The sequence below is a fragment of the Fringilla coelebs genome (genome assembly GCF_963513975.1).
Source record: "Fringilla coelebs genome assembly, chromosome: 2".
In the NCBI taxonomy this organism is placed as follows: domain Eukaryota; kingdom Metazoa; phylum Chordata; class Aves; order Passeriformes; family Fringillidae; genus Fringilla; species Fringilla coelebs.
This window is the reverse complement of record NC_140029.1, coordinates 71,345,255-71,372,843: the sequence shown is the minus strand read 5'-3', so window position 1 is coordinate 71,372,843 and position 27,589 is coordinate 71,345,255. Positions and strand designations below refer to the sequence as shown.

The 27,589-nt window shown below is 39.8% G+C and overlaps 1 protein-coding gene across 1 annotated transcript in view; it reads right to left on the bottom strand.

The window, feature by feature from the left end:
* The window catches only part of ATP8A2 (ATPase phospholipid transporting 8A2), a gene marked incomplete at its 3' end in the record, with an annotated part of 285,167 nt that overhangs the window by 151,380 nt on the left and 106,198 nt on the right, over nucleotides 1-27,589 (bottom strand). The window contains exon 25 of the mRNA XM_084201014.1: nucleotides 14,895-15,067. Coding sequence (XP_084057140.1) covers nucleotides 14,895-15,067 — 173 coding nt within the window. The remainder of the gene's footprint in view (nucleotides 1-14,894; nucleotides 15,068-27,589) is intronic.

The window sequence follows — 27,589 nt, the reverse complement described above, 5'->3', positions numbered from 1 at the left end:
ACACTACATAATGCATATAACAGCCTTTATGCTGTTGGCACTTCATGTTTAACATTCCAACAGGATCTTCTCATAACCAGGAATGAGATATCTTCCCCAGAAGATGTGGTCCCAGAGCTCTGGTTTCATTGCTAAAGAACCCCAGGTAAAATATTTATTCACATCACTGTCCCTACTGCATGAACAGTAAGACAAAAGCTCACAGTATAGGAATTCCTAACAAACCATCCTACAGACCATCTTTACTAAGAAGAATTACTTAGCACTCATACCTCTTCTTATTTTCCCCCTCCTTACACTTGAAAGAGTTGAGAAAAGAATTATCAATAGTTTGTATGCAGTTTGTAGGTTTCTTTAAAACCACTAGAATACAGATGAACAAAAATCCTCTTTTGTTCAGCAGCTTTCCACTCAATAAAATTCCCCATTTGTCTTTCCTTTCTTAGGCTTCTTTCCTCTTGCTAATTACTAGCCTCCAATTAGAACTGACAATAGAAGAAAGTCTTTTTATGCTTTTCAGTCATCACCACATAAAACATCACACTATACTCCATTCTCCACTCAGTTCCTCCTCCTTCTCAGAAGGAAAAAAAAAACCAACTTATTCTAAGTTTAGTGGTTTTAATCCTTTTCTTGTTCTCAGGCCAAAACCAAAATTCTTTCCAATCCTCCCATTCTGGACTTGGAGTGTGAATACTGAGCATGAGCTGGGCTTGATTGCTGCACCTACAGCTAAATTGCTGCTGCCACCACTGTTCCTGCTCTTTACCATCTTGTAAAATATTGGCTTTTACTGCACATATCCCATAAAGGAAAAAAAAAATTCCCCTAGACATAATCAACTGGCAACATCATCACAGATCAGCCTGTCAGCCTGGTTTTTAGGACTAAACTCCAAAAATGAACTGAAGGCCCAATGTGAAGAAGGTGGAAGGTATATGAGGAAAAAGGAAATGCAAACAGTGATTTCAGAAGAGATAAAAAAAGGATATTAGTATTGTGAAAGATGCAGTTTGTAACATCTGGATGCTGTCATCCTATTACACTGCTGTGTTTGTATAAAATGGCTGCACTGCACACATTAAAACATCAGCACAGGTTGAGAACCCATGCCAGAATCTCGCAATAAAAACACCTCTGCTCTTTGAACACAAAAACAAAGACAAAATTGTATGGAGGAATCATGTGTGACATTAATGAAATTGATTAGAACAGCATCAAAACTGAGTAAAGTCTCCCAGGCAGGCTGAAGGAATCCCTTTCCCCCTTTGCACTGTCCACTCTCCTAGCAATTTGTATTTTTTCAGCAAAGCTCTCCAGATTCTCTGCAACTTTAATTTCAGAGGGCCCAGCAAAAATTGCACTGCTGTGGAGAACATTGAAATGTCAGACCTGCCCCCATTATACCATGGCACACCTGGAACTGAGACAAAATGTTCAGTTCTCTTCTGTTTTCACAAACTACATCTTGATCCTAGTGTGCCAAAGTACAGGAATTGTTGATATGCTTTATATACTTTAAAATATACCTCTTCCAAGCTGCCAGTCTCTGAAAGAGCAACAAGTCTGACCCTTTGTACCACTTGGAGTTCTTCACATGACCCATCTCTAAGCAAAGATCTGCAGAGACCAAGCACTGGCTTTACCCAAGAGATGCCTGCAAAAAAAGCCAGAACTCCTGGAACACTTCTTCCCCTCTTAGCAGAGCCATGAACCACACATCAAGAGCCAACCTTTGATAAGAGGCACAAATGCCATTAAAGCAGAGCTCTAAATCAGTGGAGCTTTTTATATCCTGTAAGAGATCCCAACTGCAACAAAACATTAATATTAAGCTCTAAGGACTAAGGCTCTGGTACGGGGTCCAGGACAAATGCTTTTAAAAGGTCCCTAAATGCTTATTCATTTAATAAAACACAAAAGCTCAAAAGAAGCTGTTGCCATCTGTTTTCTGGACTTAGGCATTTCTATATTATCCTCTCCCTACTCCTACCAAATTGTTATTTGGAGACAAAAGAAGCCAAAAGCAGAAAAACTAACACTAGGACTGCATTCTTGAATCACAGCACTCCTCTTGAGTAGTGAAAGGATCTCCAAAACTTTGCACTGTGGGCAGAGTTGAAGCTTTAACTCACCATTTCTTTATTTGTGACATTTAAATCAGACTCAATTTATTTTGAATGTAGTTCTTTGGAGGTTAATGTGAATACTTTTATTATCTGCAATTTGAGGTAAACATATTTGTTCTAAACCAACAATTTGAAAGGAGTAGTTGAGGAAGAAAGAATAGTTAAGAGCCAGCTCTCCTTTCATCCAAAGCTCTTCATAGTTGGGGGAGACATAGATTAGGTTCAGAGCACTTTTTGCCTACATCATATAAAACATTCATTTTTTGATAAGCAAAAAAACCCCTCAATAATACCAGCAGTAATTAAATCAGGTTTATTCTTTAAAAATCAAGTAATGTTTAAGCAATTCTTTACTTTTCTATTTTCAATAGAATCAGGTGCAGAATTTGCTTTGGGGAGGACTACAACAACTGTGATATGCTTAAAGGGTCCCCAACTAATGCCTGTGACTTATAAAATCAACCTCCGCCTTCACCCTCCATTTAGTTTAGATTATCACCTCAGGCAGAGACAGTGCACACTCTCCAGTCCCATCAGGACTTCACGTTAACTGCTTTAAAAGCTGAGGAAAAGACCCATTAGGGGACAGTGGGCACAGACACCCAAGCAGCACACACAGTACACGAAGGTCAGTTCCTCCCCAGCCATGGACATGAACTGAATTAAGCAGCCTCTTCTCTGATGGCTGATCAGAATCCACAACACTGAAGATTCATATACTTCCTCAAAACAACTCGTTAAACATTTGAAACTGTGCTGAGAGAGGCAGAGTTTGGATTCAGCTTCTCCCAGCACACAGTTCCTCCCAGCCCAGGAGCTCCAGGAGCATGGCACACTCACAGCAGTGCCCTGCACAGCAGCTGCTGGGTCCAACAGCCTCCACTGGGACATGCCCTGCTTCTACAAGGTATGCCAGCCCTAATGGGATGCCTGTGTTCTGTCCATATTGATCTTCAGGTTAACCACATCACAAAAAAAAAACTAAAAAGAAAAAAAAAGATCACAGGAACAAAAGATACCTGCAGTTTCCTGTTCACACAACCTGCAAGAATCTTGCATATATTTGTATATACATATTCCCTTCTAAACCAGAAAACCATGTGTGGTCATTTGTTTTTAAAATAGCCATACAATATTTACTCTCTTAATGCAAAAGCACTTGATATCTTAAAACTCCTAAGTTCCAAACGTGAATAATTCATCTTGTGGTGATGAAAATTTCTCAAAGAAGCATTGCCATTCAGCAAGGTACTGAACCCTTCACAAAGGCAGTGTGCAGTTTTCAGAGTAGCTATTCAGTATTTTGAGATTACTTCACCACATTTTTGACTTTACAAAATGCAAAAAGTACTAGCGGCAGTACCACGCAATAAGAGGACAGCAAGTCACTTTGTATCTGTGGTGTACCCAGGATAGCAGGTGCCACAGGTACCATCACTGTGTGAGAGACAGAGCACTGGAAGAGGCTGCCCAGAGAAGCTGTGGAGTTTCCCTCTCTGAAATAGATATTCAAGAGCCATCTGGATGCAATCCTGTCCATGCAGAAGTAGAAGTAGACATGGCCAGAACAGTTGAACAGGGTTTTAGCTGACCAGGTACAGCAGAACAGTCTCCCAGAGTAACTATTGTTATAAACAAGAATGAAGTGGAGTCCTCAGACATTTTTTCTTAAAGCCCCACTAGTTACTACATCCATTCAACTAGTTAGACAAAACCAGCAAATCCCGTGAATGTGCTAAGAATGCCTGAGCTCAGCAATTAAAGTAAAAATATTCATTAGATTTTTACACTTGGGCAGAATAAAACACAGCTCTATGTTGCCTTTAAAAGTCTACCCTAACAAAACATCCCCGAACAGCTTAGATTTCCAGCCCACACATGGTGGTTATCAAAAGAAACAGATATGAGAAACAATGAAGAAGAAAGCTTGCACACATTTCTTCCTTAGATTTCTAAAACCAGCTGTACTGAAAAAATAAAGCTAAGTCAACCACCCAGCACCAGGGGAGGGACAGTCACGAGCACCAGGGGTTAAAAGCAATCATGCCTGACACCTTGAAGGGAACTGCTTACAAGCGTTGTTTGATTTTATCCTTCCAAGATGAAGTTGGAACTTCTTAACCAAGAGTAATGCAGCTGCAAAAAACATCTTGCAAAGTAGCAAAACAATCCTGCAGGTCCTTTCTGCTCTGGAGGTCATCCCCAATTCTAACTCAGTCACAGTTCTTGCTCCTGCTATACCAACCAGTACTCAAAAGTTTACAAAGACCCAGTCTGAGCAGCAGAAAATCCCACAGTACAGCTACTTTCCATTTATAAAAAATAGGGCCAAATCAGATCTCAAAATATGGCTACATTAACTCTGATGGTATTGTGAACTAGTTGCTAGTTTTGACAGTTTTAAGGACATTTGTGGGAGGACCGGAGAATAACACACAAAGGTCCCACAAGCAAGCCTCAACAGAGCCAAGAGATGCACACACACACCTGTGGGCAGAGATCTCAACATCATCACCTAGTCCTAGACACACTCATACCACCATGGCAGTGTACAGTCATTCCATCTCCTGACAAAATCACTGACCCTCTATTCCAGGAGACCCATCACACCATGAAGACTACATTTAAATGATGACCTATCTACACAAGTACAACCAAGTACCAAGGCATATGGAAGCACTTCACTTGATGGACCAGGAATGTAGAGGTAGAAGGTTTTGGAGAAACTTGGCACTGACTCAGACACTGAATATACAACATGCAAAAATGGCCTTTCACCTTCTGCATACAGACAGTTCTGAGCTTAACTTTTCACCAGATGAAAGACTAAAGCCAAGCGAAAGACTTCAGAGGAGTGAACCACACCAAATTATTCTACATACATAACAATCATAGCAGCCATTCTTGAGCTGCAGAGAAGTTCTTAGGACCTTTCAACCTTCACAGAGACTGTGAAATCCTGCCTCCCCACTCATCAGGATCAGTTCTGGCAGCAGCCTCAGAATGCTCAGCACACACTTCTGAACAACAAGAAGCTCTTTTGCAGAAAGATGACAGGCAGTGGAGCTCTCAAACGGATGCCTTCAGCTCAGCTTCACTGAGTTTGTAGCTCGTCTTCATTCTGGCACCGTAACACATTATTTCATGTTTTGGGTTGTTTTCAGGACTCCTTGGCTCTCCCTAGGAGGGCCCACAAGTAACAGCTCCTTCAAGACCACCTGTAGGCAAACAGCCACAGATAACACCCTACACAGGTTTAGAAGCTCTGATCAAAGTGCTTCCTGTAAGAACTTGAATTTGTGTGTTTACATAGAGCATAAATAAAGCAATCCTAGGAATGCACAAAGACCACATATTATACAAAGTGAGATGTGACAGAAGACCTGTGAGAAAGAGCAATTTAAAAGTATAAGTGTGACACGACACGGAAAACAATAAGAGAAGGGAGATATGAAAGAGCAAGATTTAAAAAAGATCATAATTTTCAATGTCTATCACTGTTATCTATTCTAGACACTATTGACGAAGCAAGTTTGAAAGAGTAGAAGCAAAATGCATTCAATACACATGCCAAAACAAGATATGAAAGCAGCCTTCCCAGAACAGGGAGAAGCTATTTAAACCTCCTTTTTAAGAAGAAGCATAAGAACAGCCTACTGGTGAATACAGAATCCAAGTCTCTACCATTTCAACCCCGCCACTGGTGTTCAGAACACAGAGCCCTTAAGCTGAATGTTGGTTCTGATACAGCAGAAAATCAGTTTTTCTTCAAGTTCTCGAGTGTATCTTTGCATGTACAGGTATTCCTCACACATTTTCTCACCTGCCTTTTCTTGGAAGTACTAAGGAGAATTATTAGCACAGAGATAAGATTTTTACTTTCTAAAAGGATGAGTTTAGTATTGCTCTGCATAAGAAGGTGAGCATCCCTTACAGAATGCAAAACACAGAGCATTCCACAGAGAATTCTTTCCGCTGTCTGTGGGCAACTGTGCAAAGGAAAGTCTAAGCCCCAAAAAAGCTGTTACACCACCAACATGGCTGCATTGCTAAATGGCTTCCAACTGGGCAGCCTTGCCCTGCAGAATAAGGTGGTACTCACTCACACAGCCAGAGATCTATAGATCTACACATTTCAAGCACATAAACAGGCCAAAAACTGCACAGCTCACTGGAGCCAGAGCCTCTTCATTTTTCTACTCATGTGAACAGACTTAAAGAGTTTGCTTCCTAGTCTAGCCTGTTGAATCAAATCAGGTTTACTCTGTTTCCCACAAGCATAGTTTTGGCTTTATTATCATTACTTCAAGGATATGAATAGCAGAGAAATACATTTAAGCCTAGCCATTATTTTCAGCATAAGGTCAAATTTTTCCAAATATCTCGTGTGCACCTACTCAACTTAGACACACTCTAGAGTCAGCTTCCACCAACACTAAGAACTTTTGGAAACTCTGACCAGAGCTGTTTTACCAGTTCAGTGTCCCACATATTACTACAGTGCCCAAAGCCCAGACTCCTCATGAAAGTAATTCCCTGCAGTACTAAGAAGCTTGCAGAACAGACTACTCCTGCCTCTGTAATTTTATATCTGTACTTTTAACAATGGAAAATACAATATTTGAGCTGGTCCTGTGGGATAGAGCACAAGACTCTGCTGGATCTTATGAAAGGAGTAATATTACAGTTGGTTTGAGTCTTGTTTCTGAATGCAGTGCAGCACTACATATTCTTTAGAGGCCTTTGTCTTCTGTACCTTCATGCATCAGGGTTTTAGTGAAATTCAAATATTAAACTTGCAAGACAAAAATAAATATTTCAATAAAAGCAAGGAGAATCCTCAAATCCTCTCCAAGGAAAAGTTTTGAGATTTTTAAAACTACCCAATATTTAGAGAAGAAAGTACAGAATAGTAAGGAATGATCAAGATAAGACTACCTATTTCTTTGTAACATTTAAAAAACCATTAAAAGAAACAGAAAATGTAAACTAATTATTTGCAATTGCAACCTGGTGAGCAAGGAATTAAGGAACTTTTCTGCACAGCCAGAAACCTTTACAAACCAGTCACAAGGTTGCAGAAAGGCACCAGACTCTTGGCCTCCATCCAGCCTTATGGACCAGCAGGGAATTCCGTAAGAGGAAACATTCAGTCACTCCCGAGCAGAGAACACTCAGCACTGCTCCAGGAACTCAGGAAAAGGGTATTTGGCACAACAGGCAAGTGGTAGAAAATAAGGACAACCGTGTCAAGAGTTCAGTTGTGCCAGAATGCCTAAACAGGAAAAAACTGGCATTACTGAAGCCTAATGGAGAATCAGAGTGTCTGACATGATTGGTTTGGAAAGAAGCTTTATTTGAGAGAGGACAGCGAGCTGCAGTTAGCCTACACACCTCATCATGCTGAGAGCCTGCTCTTACCCGACACAAGTGCACACACCAATGAATGTTTCTGTGCCCTGTGCCAGAGACCATGTATTACAAATGCCACACAAGCCTCCTTGAAAGAGTTCAAACATCCTGTTGTCAGCTAAGATAAAAAATTACTTTACACTTGCGCTGGAAAACTGAAGGAACCTGGGTAAGCCCTGAGTAAAACATGCACCACCCCCTAACCATAAAAAAGACCTAAGAAAAAGAGCAAAGAATCACCTCCCATCCAAAAAAAGACCCTACATATTTTGCTTAAAGACACTGGTGGTAACACTTCCAATACTGTTTCTACAAAACAGAAGCTTAACATGAAGGGATGCAAATAGTTAGAGGTGGGTTCACAAGCAGAACTTTCTGTAGGACCTTTGAATTAAAACCTTTAGGATTCACACCATCACCCTCAACAGCTCTGCATAGGAAGTGAAGAATATTATATTCAATAAAGGCAGCAGGGGAATTTCAGTGAGAAGCAAGTAATTGTTCCATTTGGAACTTGACCAGAAGACAGGGGTTAACACACTAACACTAGTGGAAAGAAAAATATACCAGTACTATGAATTTCTCATGGAACAGAAGGTATTCCAAACCACAGTTTTATCTTTCTTCTAAAATAGCATACATTCCAGCAGCACAGTTTTTTCTCGTGCGCAGTATCCATGGAATGTTTGTTTTCCAATTTGGGAAGTGTAGCACTAAACATAGCACTGCTGGCTGCTCCTGCTCAGAAACTGAAGAGATCAGGAGCAGTTTGGACAAGATACTGCAGTGTGGTGAAGAAACAGACACTGATACCACTTGGAACTGTTTGTGAGTATTATCACCATTGCTCAAGAGACAAATTTCACCTACATTTGATGAGATGGATCAAGTGAACTGCTAAGATTCTGGTTACCTAAATATTAGGCTCACAATGAAAAAATGGTAACAAATTAGTTTTAAAAACAACAATTAGGGTAAACACTACTTGAAGGAGAAAATAAATTTTTTGTCAGGACATGCAGTATTTTTCCTACAAAATTGTTTCCAATGAAAAAGGCTGATTTTAGCTGCATTCCTGCCTTTCCTCCAACCTTTTTCAATTACTTGGTGGTAAGCAAATTTGCTAGTAAGAATAGTAACAGAAACAGGAAATAGAGATGAAGCAGAATATTTCAGGAAAATGTTTTTATTCATAATCAGTTACGAGCATGAGAACTCACTCAGCTGGTCATCCAGTAGAAACAGAAATTGAACACTAAACCAGATACCAGTTCTGAACAGGCATACCCAAGTTTAAAGCACAATACAAGCTTAGTCTATAAGCTAAGTATTTTTCTTTAATACATTCAAAAAGGCAAACATTTTGCCAAATTGTGAATAGCAGTGGAAACTGGAACACTGATTCAACTTAGGGATTATTTCATTTGAATTATTTCCTCATCTGAACAAATAAAGCAAAATAATTCCTAAGAATAGGAACAGTCACATTAATGGGATGAAGTCAAGCAGTAAAAAATGTTTGGCAACATAACAAGAATCATTTAAATTCAGACTGTCAGGCAGTTAATAGTTACCCAATGGAAACATGCTTCACCTGTGTCATTTAAAAAATAAACAATACCAGTTAAAACAGTATCTTTAAGTACTGTTTAAGAATAAACAGTACTTTTTCCCCCCCCCCTTTAAACACTAGCTAAGCATTTGAATGATTGGAACTATGAGAGTGAGGTTCAGGAACTGTCATAGCTCAGAACACCTATTAAAAAGGACAGAACTCAAAACATGCAGCAGAAACTCACTTTGCCACTCAGAGGACAACATAATTACCAAAATTTGTAAGACCAAGCTCTCCTAAACTTTTCCCATATTAGCTTTCCAGCACAGAACTGGTGACATTTTCCAAGTTTACTTAGCTCTTGCAAAGCAGCCAACAGGCTTTTAAGAAAAATAATCATAAGAAAGTCCCAGGATTGCTTAACACATCCCTACATACACACTGAACAGTTTAGGTGATCATTTCTAATCATCTGTGAGTATTCTTAATTCAAGAGTGCAGAGAGCACCATGTAATGCTGCAACTCCAAACCTTCCTCCCACTTCAATTATCTACAAACACTACAGCTGGTTCTTCCCTCATGGTTTCCAAAGTCAAAAGATGAATATTGCTGTCATGAGTTGGCAGAAACAGAATATGAGAATGAGCATTGATTATTTAGTAGGAGACAGATGAGGGGAAACACAAGGTGTACATACAGGAAAATGTAACACATGCACAATTTTCTTTGGGACCAATTAACATTAGAATTGGCTATCATACTCTTAATCAGAATTGAGTTGCAATTTTTTGTCATGAAAATGGGGGTCTTATCTAAAGAAAGCCAGCAAGACACTTTTTTGATTCAATAAATAAATACACACTGAACTACAGCACAGAATAATCATTTTGTCAAACACTAACACCAGCAACAATATGCAAGTTGGGGGAATAAATATTTAAGAAGTATTCCAGATGTTCATTTTGTCAGCTAGGTTATTAATGTCTCCCCCAAACCATGATGGAAGACCAGAAGCACCCCAGCTATGCCCTTACAACTTGGAGTGCTGAGACAACTTTTCTCTTGTCTCCTCATCTCTCTTCTCTCCTTAGCTGATGAAGTGGCTCTAACAGTTAGCAACATGTACTCTTCACAAGCTGCTCTTTGCCTTCCCTTCTCTAACCTTCTGCTTTCAATCCATTAAACCCCTTCCCTTTCCACACTCAAGAAGACACACTCTAGTCAAAGGGCATGTTAATTTCAGAACATTTAGTGTCTGTTCTCAGAGTGATACCTGTGGGCTCCTGTCTTCACCCCAGCCTCCCCGCCTGCTACATGCAATAAAACACAGAACAGGGCTTTCCTGTTGCTGAGGGGCTGTTTAAAAAACATACATTTTCTCCTCTTGTTTCTTTTTTTTACTCAGCTCCTAACCATTATCACTACAGCTCAAATATTGCTCAAGGCACTGAAAGCAATAGTTTGTGCCACTATCATCTAAAGTTAGCTGGTGAGGTTGGGCAGAAGCCCTCCAGAAGTCAGTGTTCAGATGCTGAGCAACAACTGCACATACCTTTCACACCTAAAAGCAAGCAAAATCACCCTGATGTAGTAGCCATGACATGGCAAGTGCCTTTGTGGAAATAGCAGATAGTCCAGAGAAATTGCTGTTGCTTGATTTTCTCAATTTCTGTTCATGCTGCACCACTTTATAGACACCTCTCCAGAACAGAACACATGATCAAAGCATGGCAGAAACACTGATGGACTGTACAGCAATTGAGACATTTTCATTTATTTTCCTATTACCTGAAACTCCTCCTACATAGGCATCAACTCACTGTTCTCTCAGTTGAAAAGCTGCAGGATCAAAGTACGCATATGAAAAAGAAACATCCCAGCATCATCACCTCAAGAAGTATGGCAGAAATGGTCAGTAATACAAGCAAAAGAGAAAAGAATCACACTGAGGCAGTCCAGTGTGGGATGGGTTCCCAGTCTTATGCTACACATCTCTCTGGAGATGCTTGTTTTGTTGTGCTTACATCTGTGAAAGAAATTATACAAAGGAGTACTTCTGCTGTCCAAGAATTAATTTTAAGTACTGAAGTACTTAGAAACTGCTTAGAATTATTTAATCTCTTAAATGCTGATGGATTGCTTCTTCCTGATGGATGTCTTGTTAATATGGCATTAAGCCCATACAAAGGCAGAGTCACTGCCACCTGCAAAGAAGTTCTATTCAACAACAATAACAAAAAGTTGCCAAAGCACCGTCATAAAAATGTGTATCTAAACCATTGCATTAATTCAACTACAAATACTTCCAATTCAAGGCAGACTCTTCAGTAGAGATTTAAATATGAATTTAAAATTATATTCATTTTTAAAAATATTAAATAATTAAATATTAAATGTCATAACACACAAGTTCTATAATTCTCAGCTACTTTTATATTCAGAGCCAAATGCAACAATATGCTGTACCTACCAGCTAGAGTATACACACTAGATGAATGAAAACACTCTATTTTGTTACTAAAAGAATAATCTCACTTCTACCCAAACCTCTACATTTTGTGTCTCACAAAACATCCCTAAAAACAGGTCTGTTAAAAGAACATTTGAAAACCAGAGACAGGCAATCATCAGCTCAGATCTCACAAATGAAGTCACGAGTTCAACTGCCTTCCAAACAACATTTACTTCCAGTGAAAAGTAAGTTTTGCTTGCTTTTGACATCCTGACATCCCAGTCAGTGTGAAGAAAGATAATAAGATCTGTCAGTCTCTGGAAGAACTTTTAACAAACAAGGCTTTTTCTTAAGGAGCTGTTTGATTTGATTTTGCTAGCTTTACCAAGTCTCCCGAGGGGTATATTTTTCTCCACTGTGCCAGTGGCCTGCCAGAGACGCTGTAACAGTGAAAGACTTAACCCCATCAGAAGATACCATCTCTCCCTCTTAATGCAAAAAGGAGCCAGGTTTACTACAGTTTCATTTTAAGAGATTACCCCTGAGAATCAAGTTCAACTACAGTTTATGCCTAAAGCCCAGAAAATGAATATACAATATGTCTTAACTATATTTTAAAAAATTTTTTGAATGGCAAATGCAGCTGAAACTCCCCAGAGGACATGAAAATGTTTTAGTAAATTTATGAAATATTAAGCCCCATGAATTTATGCCATGTTGAGAATAGCAAGGCAACTCCTACTGTGGTTAAACATCATACCACTAAGTTAAAGAGCCACGTCCCCTTCCCAATTAACATTTTTGTTTGAAGACTAACTCTAATTTGAAATGTCCTCTTTCTCAATTCCATTTTAAAACTTCTTCCTGTGAAGTATAAGTGCACTGCCGTATTTGACACACAAAGTACTACAGAAAACAACTCAGAGCATTAAAAAAAATGTTTTTCTTGCTTCAGTATCAAGCACCTGGCGAGTGACTGGAAGGTTCTTGAAAAGCCTTAAAGGTTATTAAAAGCATTCCTCTTTTTCCCCGGGGACTTAAAACTCAATTATTTTCATTCCTCCTTTTAAGCTATGAAATTACATCATCACTTCCCCTTTGATTTATACTTTAAAGTATTTTTTTCCTGCATTGTTCCTCAATTTGCTAATTCACTAATAAATAAAACTCCTGTTGGCTCCCCTCATGAAATAATGAAAGAGGAAATACCCAGTATTGCATGCCTCCTGGCAAAACAGGACCATTTGTTATATTCAGCTCATTATATATATTTTATGGTTAATTTTAATAATTTGCAATTTATCATTTGTTTCAGCTACGTAGGTCTTGGGCTTAACTTGTCAAATCTTCGAGCAATAAACTAACAGAGTGCCTTTGGAGGATCTCTGCCAAAGCACTGTGATAGAGTAGGACAGCAGGAGGTTCCATCTGCCCCGTTTGTCACCTGCCCCTCAAACAGAGCACAGCACAGGGTCAGTTCCCTCCGCAGCCCTTGGTGCTTGCTCTCAAAGCCCGAGGTACCTCTGGCCCTACACTGGGGCTGTTGCATTCCAAAGATGGCTACACTTGTGTTAGCTTCCTCTTGTAAAACACTTCCCACTCCATGAAACAGCTGCAGAAATGAGACCTCTGCTCTAAGGCTTCGTGCCTTCTTCCTCTAGCCCCCGGCCCAAATTTAAATAAAAATTATCAGCAACAGGAGAAAAACTGCTGTCACCGAACACGACAGGGAAGAGCCTGTCTCCCTTATCTTCATTCCCTTCTATTGCATGTTGATACAAATTGATACAAACCCCTCTGAGCCTCCTTTTTTCTGGGCTGAACACTTGCAGCTCTCAGATTCTCATTCCATGAGAGATGCTCCAGCCCCTTTATCATCTTCATGAACTCTCTCCATTAAACCTGTTATATTAAGGATCCCAGAACTGGACACAACATTCCAGAAGTTACCTCACGAATGTGGAGAAGAAGGATCACCTCCCTAAACCTTTACCAGTGCTCTATACACTGCAGCCCTGGGTAACACCAGTCTTTGCTTTGTCCACCTAGGATTCATTGCTGGCTCACCTTGTCCTGCTCAGCTTGTCCACCAAGGATCCAAAGATCCTTCTGGACAAAGGTGCTTTCTAGCTCAGCAACCCCCACAGCTTACTTCTGTAAGGGGTTTTAACTCCTTAGGCATAGGATTTTGCACTTTCCCTTCTTGGCTTCATGAGATTTTGCTGCTCAATTCTTCAGCCTATTGAAGTGCCTGGGAAGGGCAGCCAAGCCCTCAGCGTTATTACTCACTCCTCAGTCTTGTATCATTTGTAAACTTGCTGAGCTCATACTCCATCTAATCATCAGGTAATTATCGAACACATTGAACAGCTCTAGCCCCAGTATCGTGCAGTACAGCAGTCCAGAAAACAAATGGAAAGAAACTAGTCAGATAAAAAGCCCAAGGGTTCAGCTGTTTCAGGTGCATGGACAGCACTCCTTTTGCCATGTGATACTTGTACGTAAGTGCACACACAAAAGTAAGTAAGACTGCAAAAAAAAGTAGTACAACGTCTCTATACAGTCATTTCCCACAAAGCAGGTCTTGCTTCTAGAATGCAAATAAAACTTCCTGCCTGCCTAAATCAACAATCCCTCCTAGGTCACAGTTCTCCCTAAATACCAGCAATGAGCACAAACAAACACAATCCTCAAAGCCACATAGTCTTTCAAAGTTAAAAATGATGCAGTCTTCCTGCTACACAAAATGTAAAGTAAGCCAGCTTTTGGTTTTCATTTTCTTGGGGCTTCTATTTCCTTCCTCCTGAAGTAGTCATGACATAGGACCATATTTGTATATGGCTATATCCACAAACAGCAACAAACCTGCTGTGACTTAGCAAAGCCAGCAATAGTCTAACATTTTAATAGGGAAAATTGCACTGTTATTACAGGCTCACATAGTGCACAACCAGAAGTCAAGACCAACTTAAATTCATGCAGTGACCTTCTCTGGAGCTGAGCTGAACAGTCACACAAACATTTTGATTGCAAATGACATCCATACCACTCCTTCTCATCAGTGTCTACTATAATTGGGCCATCAGGCACAATGGTTTCTCATGATCTTTCATCACTTTATAGAAGAGATCAGACTCAGCTGGAACTGACACTGGCAGAGGGAATTGTACTATTTGATGACACAATTTTAATGAAGGGACACGCCTCCTCCTCCATAGGAGGAAGAAAGACACTACTAAGCAAGCTGCTCTCCAGCATACTAAACTGTGGCTGTGTGCATACGGGGTGGAATTTCACAGGCTTCATGCCCATTTTGTTACCCAAAAAAGACACAGAATTCCTTACCTGCAACAAATGACCGCTTTACAGGAGAGTGCCAAGTCCAGAAAGCTCTGCCTGACTTCAAATGAAAGAGCATACTTCAGTGTGTGGCCATCAATAATCAGGGCAATATCATTTTCCTTTCCCAGTGACTCCCCCAGACTGGTACAATGTTGAGTCAGAGAAGCTCTTGTTGCCTGAAGGAAAAACAGAAAGAAAATGTTTCTTCCTCTTACAAGAAAAGTACTTTCAAACTAAAGCAAGGTATCTCCAGACCACCCAGCAGAGCACAGCACACATGTACTCAAATTGGCACTGACATGAGCTAGTGTGCTATCAGCACCTCGTGCAGACATACTGACTTGTGTCACAAATTGCCAAAAGCTGCCTCTGCTTGCCTAGGAGCTCGTCTTGTTTCAGAGCAGACTCCAGCATCTTTACCACACAGTCCTGCATGATGGATGTGCCCAAAGCAGTTGTGATACAGCCTTCCCAACTGTAGCCCAAATACACCAACTTTCCTGAGACAAACAGGTAGGAAAAGAATCAGGCCACTTTCACAAAAAGGGGAAGTGTGGGAGGAAAGAGGAAAATTTCCTTTGCAATTCATTTTCTCTCATCCCACTCATTAGTATGGTAATTGAAACTAACTCACTCTGATCCACTAGAAAACTAGCCCCAAAATGGAGGCAAATTCACAGATTAAGTTAATGAGTGTGACAGAGAACACAAGTCAGCCACTTCAGACACAGATTACCTTTTGCACCTTCTTCTTTAAAAGAATGACTGCATAATTCCCTATTTCCCTATTGAAATGTGAGGGATTAGATTTATGACTTCATGGCATGCTTTATCTCCACTGTACCTGAAAATCTAACACAAAATAGATGACTGTGCTTAAACCATTAGAGACCAGTGCTGTGAAAACAAGTGTAAGTCTTCTGGGAAGAAAGCTGTTTTATCTAGTTCAACACTCCTGTGCAGTGACAACATTCACAGAAACTCCAAGGATGGTATAATGGATACAGTTTGGGTAATGTTATCAATAACAGAATTTTATCCCAAGAGCCCCTACCCCTGGGATCTTGGAGTGTCATTTCTTTTTCTTTACTGCTTCCTCTCAGTCTTGCTCAAACATTTTTCTTGCTCTCAAGAGCAGAATTAACCCCTGTCCCTCTCCTGAATGCACACATAGGATTAAATGCTTCTCTGACTATTTGAAACCAAGGGAGAACTCCCTGCCCTATTCCCTGTCTAGCACTTGGGGCACTTCAGAGAGAACACCCTCACTTTTCACCTGACCCAAAGGAGGTGAAGGCCAGGGCCCAACCACTCCCCCCTACAGAGACAGAGGAGAATCTAAGGGCAAGTTCAGGAGGGCTACTGAATATCCATCATCTATTGCTCAAAAGACAAAGCCACAAGAAAAACTTATAAAAGGTCATATTTCTCATCAGTTGAGGATACTAGTCCCTCCATAGCTTATTATCATGGATATGGATAAACCTCATCCAATTCATGTCCTGGTAATGGAACTTACTCATCTTACATGTAAGATGACACAGAATTAGTAGCACTGTTAATAATACCCCAAGAACACTATAAATCAAGGATTACAAATGAGGCACTTCATTTTATCAGCACTTTTTACAGTTCTCAATATACTCCTCCATATGCAGGGCTAACTTACAACCTAACAGGTTTAAACAGTAAAAAAGCATGAATTATTATTTCTGTATCTTCCAACTACTTAAAATTGCTGTGTTTTAAAAAAAGAAAACCAACTATTGTTCCTACAGGCCAGTGTAATTAAGCCAAATAAACCAGACCCCATTCTCAATGGGTATATAATGAAGACCTTCTAAGCAAGCAGGGGAACAAACATTTGGAAACCATGGGAAACTATATCCTTCTGTGGGCAACTCATTACTGGTAACTAGAGTAAAAATCCCTGCTTTGATCCCTAGCTTTTACTCTGTGCTTGACATTAAGGGATAAGTTTCTTTGAGTCACCTCAAGCAAGACTAAGTCAATCCTTTACTAGAACAAGCATGATGAAGCAGAAATCAATAGTAATCATAAGAAAGTATCTCACATCTGTGGAATACCCCTGCCTTTTTTACTGAGTATCCATAAAGCCTAAATGGTAAGGCTGTCAGGGCTTCTGACAGAAATAGAATATTAGAAACAAATTAAGCAAGCCTTTCACTTAGTCATAATAAACTTGGTTTTCCTTCCCAGGCACAGAGCATCCAGCTGCTTGGGGGAAACCCAGAGAGGTGCCTGCCAATCAAACCTTATGGTAGTGGCATATTGATTTCCATCAAATATTAAAAATATACAGCTTTACTTGAAAGTCAGAAGGTGCAAAAACTGAAAAGTCCATCTGTTTAGTAGCCTTGATTCAGTGGGTTATTCTAATAAGCACTGGACACTTCGTAAGCCAGTAGAGGACATGTGCACATGCTTAAGCAGTCAGTTAAATCAGAATAACATTATCAGTTTAGAGCTTTACAAGGGCTTAAAAACTCATTCATAAGACCACCAAGTGTCAAAGAACAAATATGAAAAAACCCCAGATTGTAAGAAGTCAACTACAGAGCTCAAACTGAAAAAGCTAAGGAAATGAGGTTTCAATTTATTTTATTCTACTTTTAGACCTTTGACATGATGAGGGGATTTGTTTCTAAAAACATGAACAATTCTGACATAAATGCATTTAAGGGTTAAAGATGTTACAGTCTCTGTGCTTGAGTTAAATTTAAGACATAGTGCTATGTTCCATAATAAACCTATCCCACCTGCTCTTCCTGTTTGTTTTTCCATTTCCATTTTAACAAGTCCCAACCACAAATACAAACCCTCAGCAGAACATCTACTTGCATTACTGCCTTAAAATAAACTTTCAGATTTTTCTGTTCTCTGTGCGCATAGTTTCCATACAGAACACAGAGTAACATCATTCATTCACTATTATAAATCCTCATAGCAGACTAAATTTGTTGACAGGCAGAAAACAAAAACATCCTGAAGCAGAGTTTGTGTGGTCTTCTCTGGATTGTATGCTCAGGATCTTTAACAAACCTTGTGATAGCATGCCTGCATATTCTCACTTCCTAAAACCTCTGTGCAGGAAAAATCCCTGCTGTGCCCAGCTTTATGAGTTACAATACTGACAAACATTCTGGGATTTACCAGGCTATTATTTTGTAGGTTAACAGAACACATATTAATACTTCTTACATGATGCTTGAAGTCAACTGGGAAGTCAATGCAATCAGAGTTAATGTAATCAGAAACTCTGCTGATGTCACTAAAAAAAGAGCAGTCTCCTCATGGTGTAAAATAAGAAACATTAGGAATGCTGTATACTTATTAGAACTTAAGCTTTTTTTTTGTGTACACCATGTGACTTTGGGTGGTGTTTGCTGTTGTTGTGGTTCTTGGGTTTTTTTTGCTTTGTTTTGGTTGTGTTTTTCTAGAATCAGTGCACCAACCACCCATTCCCTCCCACCAGAGCTTTGGACACCACAGCAAGAAATGTTGGTGCTTGAGGCAATGCAGTATCCAACACAGAACGACAGCATCAGATACTTGCCAACAAAAAAAACTCAGAAGGACTTGCAAAAATTGAGTGCAGAAGACTCCAGCAGGATAATAGCTATTCCCTAAGCTTATCTTACAAGAATGCTGATACCCAGAGAAGAACTGGACAATCTGCTCCAAAACTCCTCTTTCCTGCCCCACGTTCCCCTGGAAAGGCTCACAAACTCAATGAAATTATAGCAGGAGATAGAAAAGATAATTTTGTGCAGCCACTACACTTGGGGTTCATTGTAAGCATGCAGCCATCCATGGCACACAGGGAAAGACATCTCAGGAAGAGAAGTCAGTGGCTTGTAGCATCAGGTAGGCCAGAAGGCATATTTAGCTGAAGAGAGCCACTCACTCCTGGATCGGTGACCTCTGACAGCCATACCCCCCATATGGCCAAAATCCACCTTACATTCTGGCTGCCCACATTTCACACCCTCTTGGGTGGAACATGGTGCTAATCATGCCATGATCGTGGGTATGGCCTTCACATGGGCCATTCACTGTAGAGCTGGACTCAATGATCCCTCTGGGTCCCTTCCAACTCAGAATATTCAGTGATTCACCTTTCTTGAACAGCCATTCCTCCATCTCAGAAGACCTAAAATGACCCTCACAAAACAAGCTCCTGCAGTAAGAGATGTTAAACTTACACATTGGTTTAACTATAAGCTAAGTAAATCACACATGCTATTTGCTTCTGTAGTTATCTAGAAAGTACTGCTAGCTACAGCAGCTTGAAGGGTTTTCCAAGCTAACTTCTTCCATCATCCTAGAATTAATTTCCAAACCACTAGTTCTGGTATAAATGAGGTTATATAAATTACACAATCTGCTAACTCACTGGAGTGCACTGAAGTGCTAGCTCAATTTGTTTTACAAGTCCAGGAATTTACTTTTTACACCTTCTGTTTTCCTTCCCATCCATGGATAATCTGTCTCATCAGATGTAACAATTCTTTCCCTGTGCTAAAAAAGTGGTTTCAATCAAAATACCAGCCACATCCCCTTCCCCCAGTGTTAAGTGAAAATTATTCCAAGGAGAACTTAAGAATTAAGCAAGGAATCCATTACATAACCCCAGTCAAGATAACACTGGCCAACCCTACTTCATGGGAAATTTTCCAATCTTCATTGCAACCTAGAAGCTTCACCGTGTTAAGTGAAATCTTTGACTTCAATCTGCTTGGCTGCTGTGCCACAGAGATCTGTAAAGACATCTGGCAGAAGCAAATTTAAAGGCAAATAGGAATAATCAACATAAAGGCAAGAAAAACTAATGTTTAAACCAAAGCTGGCAAAATATATTAGAACTATTTAAAGCAACAAAAAGCAGCTCTTGGGCAGAAGAGTCACTGGAAGTGCTTGCCACAGTAAACAGCACATATACAAGAGCTAACCTTGAAACCTATCTTGAAACCTAGAAAGGAATACCACTTTCAGAACAGATCCTCACTTTTGTCAATCTTCCAAGTTTGGTATCAAACTTGACTGGGTCAGCAAACTACTTCCACTTCCAAAAGCCAACAGGCAACTTCCAAAGACCGAGTTATAAGGAAGGGTGCAAAGCATATAGCCACAAAGCCTAGTGAAGATTACTTCATGTTTATGGCAGTAGTCCAGCTACAGGACTTGTTGCCAGTTCCTCTGTTCCCTTTCTTTTGTGATTCCTACAATTGATCACTCTTCAAACAGTTGGTTATTTAACTGCTTCTGTGCACTCTCAGAATTTAGCTGGGGATGGAAATACCAATTCAAACACAGTTGTGTTTTCTAGGTACAATGTGTCACTTGCTTATATAAACTGATACAAAAGCCATGGTTTATGGCCCATAAAATGGATACTCCAAACATCAGTAGAATTGAAAATACTTAGTTACTAATATAGGAATATGTATGGTGTAACACAATCAACTCTACAATAACGTGGACCTGGAGGTCCATTCAACTCACAAAAAATTTCAGAGAAGCATTTTCACACTTTCTCAACAATAAGGAAATTCTTAAGAGTAGCCACAAGACCACTCTGGCTCTCTTCTACTCTTAAAACCACATAACAATGCTAAAAAAAAAAATTAAAAAAAAAAATCAAACTTGACAGCAGTATGGGCATTCATCTTGCTAGATGCGCAACAGATGAGGCAGTGCTGTATTCCTGAAAATGTATCATCTGTAAGGTTCTTGTAAAGCCAAAAGTAGAAATATTAGCAGGGAGGTTGCTCTGTTTGCTAACTCACTGAAAACAGCACTATGGAGATATGACCCTGAAAATTACACATTTCTAAAGCCCCATTTTAAGAGTTCATCCCTTCCCTAGCTTTACAGAAGAGGAGGATATAAGGACACTCTAGTTGAGAGCCAGGAAAATCTTTAATAGCCAATGACTAACTGCGAATACTTCACTACTTCACATTTAAAAATAGTACCAACATTTCCCAGTTTAGAGCAAGTCTGAGTACTTCCACAATACAGGATTCACTTCAAATGTAACCTGTACAGACAAAACCATTTAGCAAATGGATCATGGAAGATCAGATCCCAGCTGCATATCTTCAATTTGCTCTTTTAAGTAAGATCAAAACTAAGAGGAAAAACTAACAAACAGGCCCATCAATAGCTGTTTGCTGAGTATTACTGCAGTGCTCAGCCTGCATCCCATGCTGACTTAGATTCATGTGAGCACACAGTGTGACTACTCCAATGTCACCTCACAGCCACTTAAAACATGTCAATCAAATGACTGTCACAGATCTGACACGGCAGAACTTAATTATTTAATAACACCATGATTCTGCTTGATGAATACGATCTCCTACCGTGTGCCAAGAAAAACATCATATGGAGGACCCAGAGATATTAGATGGGCTCACTCAAATAATTTTCACCTCTTTGAATTTAATGTCAACCTGAAATTCCTTCAGTTTGCCAAGTAATTTAAAATGTCTCAGTACAAAGAGTCCTTAATCTGCAAAGCAAGTCTCAGGTTATCACATTTTCAGACCAGATCTTGCCTTCAGATATAAGATAAATAGATCATACCACAATTTTTCTATCCAGGGGCATCTGAAAACCCCAGTGAATTTGTCCATCAAGAGCTGTAGCAAGTGCTGCAGAGAACGATTCAAGGATGTTTCCAGTTCTGCAACAAACTTATTATGCAGGAGCCAAGAAACTAGGTTAAATGGAAAAAAAAAAAACACCCTGAAGGAACACCTGTCCTGTCATCTGTGTATTCATCTCCAAGCATGTTCTACATAGTTTTAAAAGAAAAATTAAACAGATCTTTTCACAAGATTTCGTCACAGAAAAATAATCTCCAAAAGTCAGATATACCGTCTGAAACACATATGCTGTGAAAAGGGCTGCAGGTACTTCCAGTACCTGCAAGATCAGTTTGAGATCATGGCAAGGAAGAGCAAAGAGCTGACTACTCAAAAAGCACATGGTGAAGTACTCAAGAAAACTTAACACATCAGGTGGTTGCACACTAAACTTCAGGCTCTCAGTGAAGAAAAGCAGCATCTTTAATATGGAACATGTATGAAGTCTCCCCTGCAACCCCAGAGCTGGAGAGGCTTTGGGGTGGGGGGAGAAGGAGGGAAGAATTAGGAGCAAAGAGAGGCTTTTGCCAAATTAAGATTTGTTCAAGACTCCCCTAACCAGTCATCTCCCACCCTGCAGATTAAATAACATGGCAGTGCATGCTGCCAGAAGTGGTGACCCTCATATCTTAGCCTTTTGAAATAAAACCTGAAATTTTCTGCAGCATTACTTTTTCCTCACATTAAAGAGAGAAATGCTGATCATAGCAGTGGCATCTTAAAAACGCCAATCTTTACTGTAATCTTCACTAAAATACTGATTAATTAAAAAAAAAAAATCAAGAAAAGCGACAAAAGTCTCAGCATTCTCAGACAAAAGAACTGACATCCTAAGTAGTAATCCAGTGCAACACTGTTGCCAAAGGCACCATCCTGAAAGCCATGAGTCTTTCGCAATCCTTCTTTCAGTTCCACGAGGGCAAAGCTGGCAGCTTAAGAAACAATTGTAGAAACAACTGCAGTCAAAAGGGCAATTCATCAAAGGTACTTCAAATGCTATGGAAGACAATACCACATTTGTTTGTTTGACATTTTTTAATATTTCTAACTTTAGTAAGAAGCATGTGTATCCTGGGACAACCAAGGATTTCAAATATTATAGCCACAACCCTGTTCTCTTTACACTAAGAACAGCATTAGACTTATTACACTATTTTCATTTACTCCAGAACAGCTCTCTGTAGGTGACTCATTCTATTGCTTTCAGTATATATTAGATATTTGACCACAGAACAGTTTATGGTGTACATTAAGAAAGTTTATGCCTCACACCACAGAAAGTGCAGAAGAAAGAAGAAATGCTTGTTCTGGACACTAAAACATCTGTGTGATTACTAAAATCAACTGTACTCTGCCAAGAGGAAGCAGTCTGTTAGTTTTGCTAGTAAGCTAGAATGATTCAGTCTTAATATTATGATATTTTAGCTTTATTAAATTCATTCAAATGGACTTTTTATTTCCTTCTACTTTTTGTCTTTGGAAACTTAATAATCCAGCTTTTCCTGGAAGCAAACAAAACAGAAGCCTGCTCTTGAAGAAGCTCCTTCAGGAAGTTATGTTTCTGCCAAGTAATTTCTCAGACATAACAGCCCACTTCTCAACCTGATGGAGAAACCTTCAGATCAAGGAGATACCACAACCTTCTGCTTTAGATCATGAAGATACAGGATTCTCTGTTACACTGTCTGAACCACAGGCTTCTGTGTTGCTCTGATTTAAGCTATCAGTACACATCAATGCCCCCAAACAGCTGAGGAGGATTCAGCCAAGAAAGTAACATTGGTACGTGGACATATAAGTCAGTCTATAATTTACCCCCCACTGCCCCCCAAAAAGAGGGTATTTTCTCCTTATAGGAAATCACAGGATGTTCTGGGTTGGAAGGACCTTAAAGATTATCTAGTTCCAACCCCATCCATAGACTAGGTTGCACAGAGCTCCATCCAGCCTGGCTTTGAACACTTCCAGGCGTGGGGCACCCACAACTTCTCCAGGCAACCTGTTTCAGTGTCTCACCACCCTCAGAGTAATGAATTTTTTCTTAACATGTAATCTAAACCTACTATCTCACAGTTTGAATCTATTTCCCTTTGTCCTCTCCTATATGTTCTTGTAAAATGTCCCTCTCCAACTTTCTTGCAGGCTCTTCCCTTCAGGTACAGGAAAGCAATTAGGTCACCCCTTAACCTTCAGGTACAAGGCTTTAAAGATTCAGATCTCTGCTACAGATACTGGCTTTTTCACATATTTACACCTCTATCTGTGTGTGGAGTTTTTTTGATATACACAAATTAAAGTGTAAATTATAAATTATCACTATTATACCACCTTGGTCAGTATAAATGAAATACAGCCATCCTGACTCAATGAGATTAGAACTTTCCTGAGGCAAAGAACAGCTACCAATGCAGCCAGGACTACATTAAAGGAGTTTTATCATTGCTAGCAAGTAAGGAATCCATGTTTATTAATGTATAAAAGACTGAACACTAGTCACAAAGAAATACAGATGAGATGACAGAGCTCATCTCTCCTCCAAACGAGTGCTATACATAAGGAATGCATAATATCGAGTCGATTGATTTGTACAAAACAGGACTGACTCAAGATGATTTTCTCATTATGCTGTTACCCTTCCAGCACAGACATATGTATGTGTCAAAACTACTGTTTACTATGACAAAATTATTTTATATTTTCAAGTCACATCACATGTGTAGTCTGGAAAAGAGAAAGTTTTGGTTTTACCCTTTCATGTAAGGTAATATCAATTTGTAAGACATCAAAATAAAGCTGGAAGGACAGAATTTCCCTCTCTAAAGACTAATAAAATTTAAATGGGGCTAGAGAAAGCTATGGCTTCAATAATTTGTAGTCTTCCACTCTTCATTTCCTCTTCAAAATCCCCCTTTAAGAAAAGACCCCAACCGCTGTTAGCATCTGTGCAGTTAATAGCTCAGCTGAATGGTAGTGTAAGTAACAGAGGCCATGCTGCTGTCAGAGTTCATAGCCAAAGTTATTCCCACACTTGAGTAAAAGGAAACTGCTTGGAGAATTAAGCCAAACAGCAAACTCTAAGCTACTCGAGACAGTCCCAACATACAACTACCCAACCTGTCCCATTAGTCTTCACAAGTGCTTGTGTACTATCAAATCTGTTTCTTCTAGCAAAGCTGAGAAAGTTCCAGCCACTGATTAAGACAAGTAAGCTCTGTAATAAAAGTGACTTTAAGAAGCAGATTGCTTTTAACCCATGTTGTTTGCTTAAAGCCCTGGTTTTGACTTAGAAACAATACACGTATTGAGCAGAAATATGAGAGAACTTGCAGTTCCTGAAATACCCTTTGAGATTTTACTTCTACCCTGACAATATGACAAGCATCAGAAGTTACTCATACTCCTTGGAATATGTATTTTTCCCTTTTACCCAGGGCTGACTAGGCAATAAAACAACACACAAAGGGGTTTCCAGAAGGATCTGATATAAGCTGTACTCCCATGACCTTACCTATTCTCCAACAGCCTCTCGAAAACAAAGAACAAGTACATTCATCGATTGTTTCCACCCAACTGGGATCACTTTGATTCCTTAAAGAGTTAGGTCAGGCTTCCTGCCCTTTGGCAGCTGCTCAGTGGTAGGCAGGGTGCAATAATCCATCCTGGACACTTCATTCCTGGCTTCAGTCCCATCTGTGCCCTCTCAGGACTTCTAGTGAAGCAGAGCCTAGCAAGCAGAAAGCAAGGCAGCATTCTCCTGCTTGGGGTGGCCCCTTTGGAAAGCTACTGGAAAGGGGGGCTCAAATCTGATCATGCTTCTGTTTAAGACAAAACCTAAAGTTTAAACCTAAAGTTTTAAACCTTCTGTTTAAGACAAAACAGCGCCCAAATTGCCCCACAAGGGCAGATAAAGGATATTGAACACACTGTTCAAGGAAAACACTACACGTGCCCTGAAGGACAAGGGAAACACAGACTGTCAGAGGGAGTAGCAGAGATCAAAAAGCTGGAACAGCAAGGATATAAGGAAACTGGATTTTCTCTTATGTCCCAAAACTAAAAGTAAGAGCTCTGTAACTCTGCATCCAAGCAGAGGACAGTAGCAGGACTAAAAGTGCTCACCTAAGACTACAGGTTTTTAAACCCATAAATTACAGTGCTAAAATATAGGTACCTATCAGGAAAAAGGAGAAACGCTATTGGGTTACACAAGCAAGATGCTAGGAAACATTCAAGCTAGATCACAGAGATCTTCACTATCTGAACACTTCTAGATCTGTAGGATCAAATAACTCTCATTTAACAACAGAAGAAAAGTAACAGGAGACCTATGCAAAGTACGAGCACTGGCACCACACATAAATTATGAAAACTAAAGAATTTAGTGTTTTAGTATCAGAATACCAGAAATCCAGATAGCTATGTATTTGTTCAGCTGATACAAGACCCATAACCAAACTATCTACAAAGCATTAGATCATGAAATGAGAAAAGCATGACAAAGCTATCAAAATGGTTTTATGCCTTCCAGCCTGTTGAACCTGCTTACTAGTTTTGCTCAAATAAGATTTGTCATGACGTAAATTCTTCTTTGATTACAAAATTAGTACTTTGCAACAATAACATCAGGTAAATGCCTCAAGATTGTCCAGCTTGAACACTTTTGTCAGAGAAAGTCTGAAGATTATATTTGCTAATAGAACTCTACCAAGATCGATTCATGCTCAATGCTACTTACCTTCAAAACACCAAAAGAAACGCAATCCTACTGTCTTGCAATTTGAGCACAGCAGATTACAGTGACAAAAGAACAATAATTGCTGCCCAGAGAGCTTGTGGAAACCTCACCCCCAGACACGTTCAATAAAGGCCAGGTTGGATGGGACCCTGAGCAACCTGATCTAGGGAATGGAACCCCATGACAGAAGGGGCTGTAATTAGATCTTTAAGGTCCCTTCCAACTCACAGCATTCTACAGTTATATGAAAAATAAAAAAGTCTGAAAAAGCAAATATAAACAAGCTTTCTTTGAACAATTAATTTTAACTTAAGTGACAGCAGATATGTGAGCAATGACAAACTAGATGTGGCACAGACCCAAATTCTCCTTCCTGCCCTCAGTTCCATACTTGAAACAGGGCACAGGGCAGGCAGCTCCTCCAGCCCATCCTTTGCCACATAGCACACGAAGAGCCAGCAGCAGGATAGAGCCTCCCCTCACCTCCTCAAGTCTGGAGAAGCAGAGCCTGCGTCTATGGACCAGCTCCCCCACAGGCAGTTCAGAAGTTGCCATATAACTGCCACTTTTTATACTGAATTTTACTTCAATTTTAAAGCCAAATTAATTTTTGTGCCTATCTTATAAAAAAGGTTTGTTCCTACACCACAGCTTCAACTACTCAGAAGAGACAATGTTCAATGATAAAACGGAATGGCTGGAGGCTCCTAAAGAGCATGAAGCCTATCTAGAGGGTTTTAAAAACGTGACTATAACATGAAAACATGATAAAACATGAAAAGCTAACGGTTTATAAGAGATGATGGCACATGGCATCAAGATCTTTCTAAATATCAGTCAATAGCCCAAGATTATTTTAGGCTACTTGTTACCCTTAAATGGCATTACCTTCTCAGCACAGGCTGTGCCTTTAGGGAAGGGTGATGTACATGAACAAGCACACATCTCCCAGTAGCAGCTTCAGAGAGGCACTGCTTGGTCATGCTCTGGCCTTGCATCACTCTTAGGTAGTGGTGGAAAAGGAAACAAGCAGGAACAAGGGCAGCTTTGCCACTGGCCTCCATGAAGATCAAAGCAAGCAAAAGTCTCCACTCCGCTGTTCCCTAGTCATTTTCTTAGCTAAGATTATTTGGGGAAAAAAAAAAGTAAAGTCTTGAGCATTTAAAGCACTTCCAAGTTGCACAGGAATAGAAAAATGGCCTTTGCTAAAAACAGTCCTATATAATACTACTTGAGGTGACATAAAAAGGCTACTTGCCCTTGCCAACACATCACAAGTTTAAGGCAGT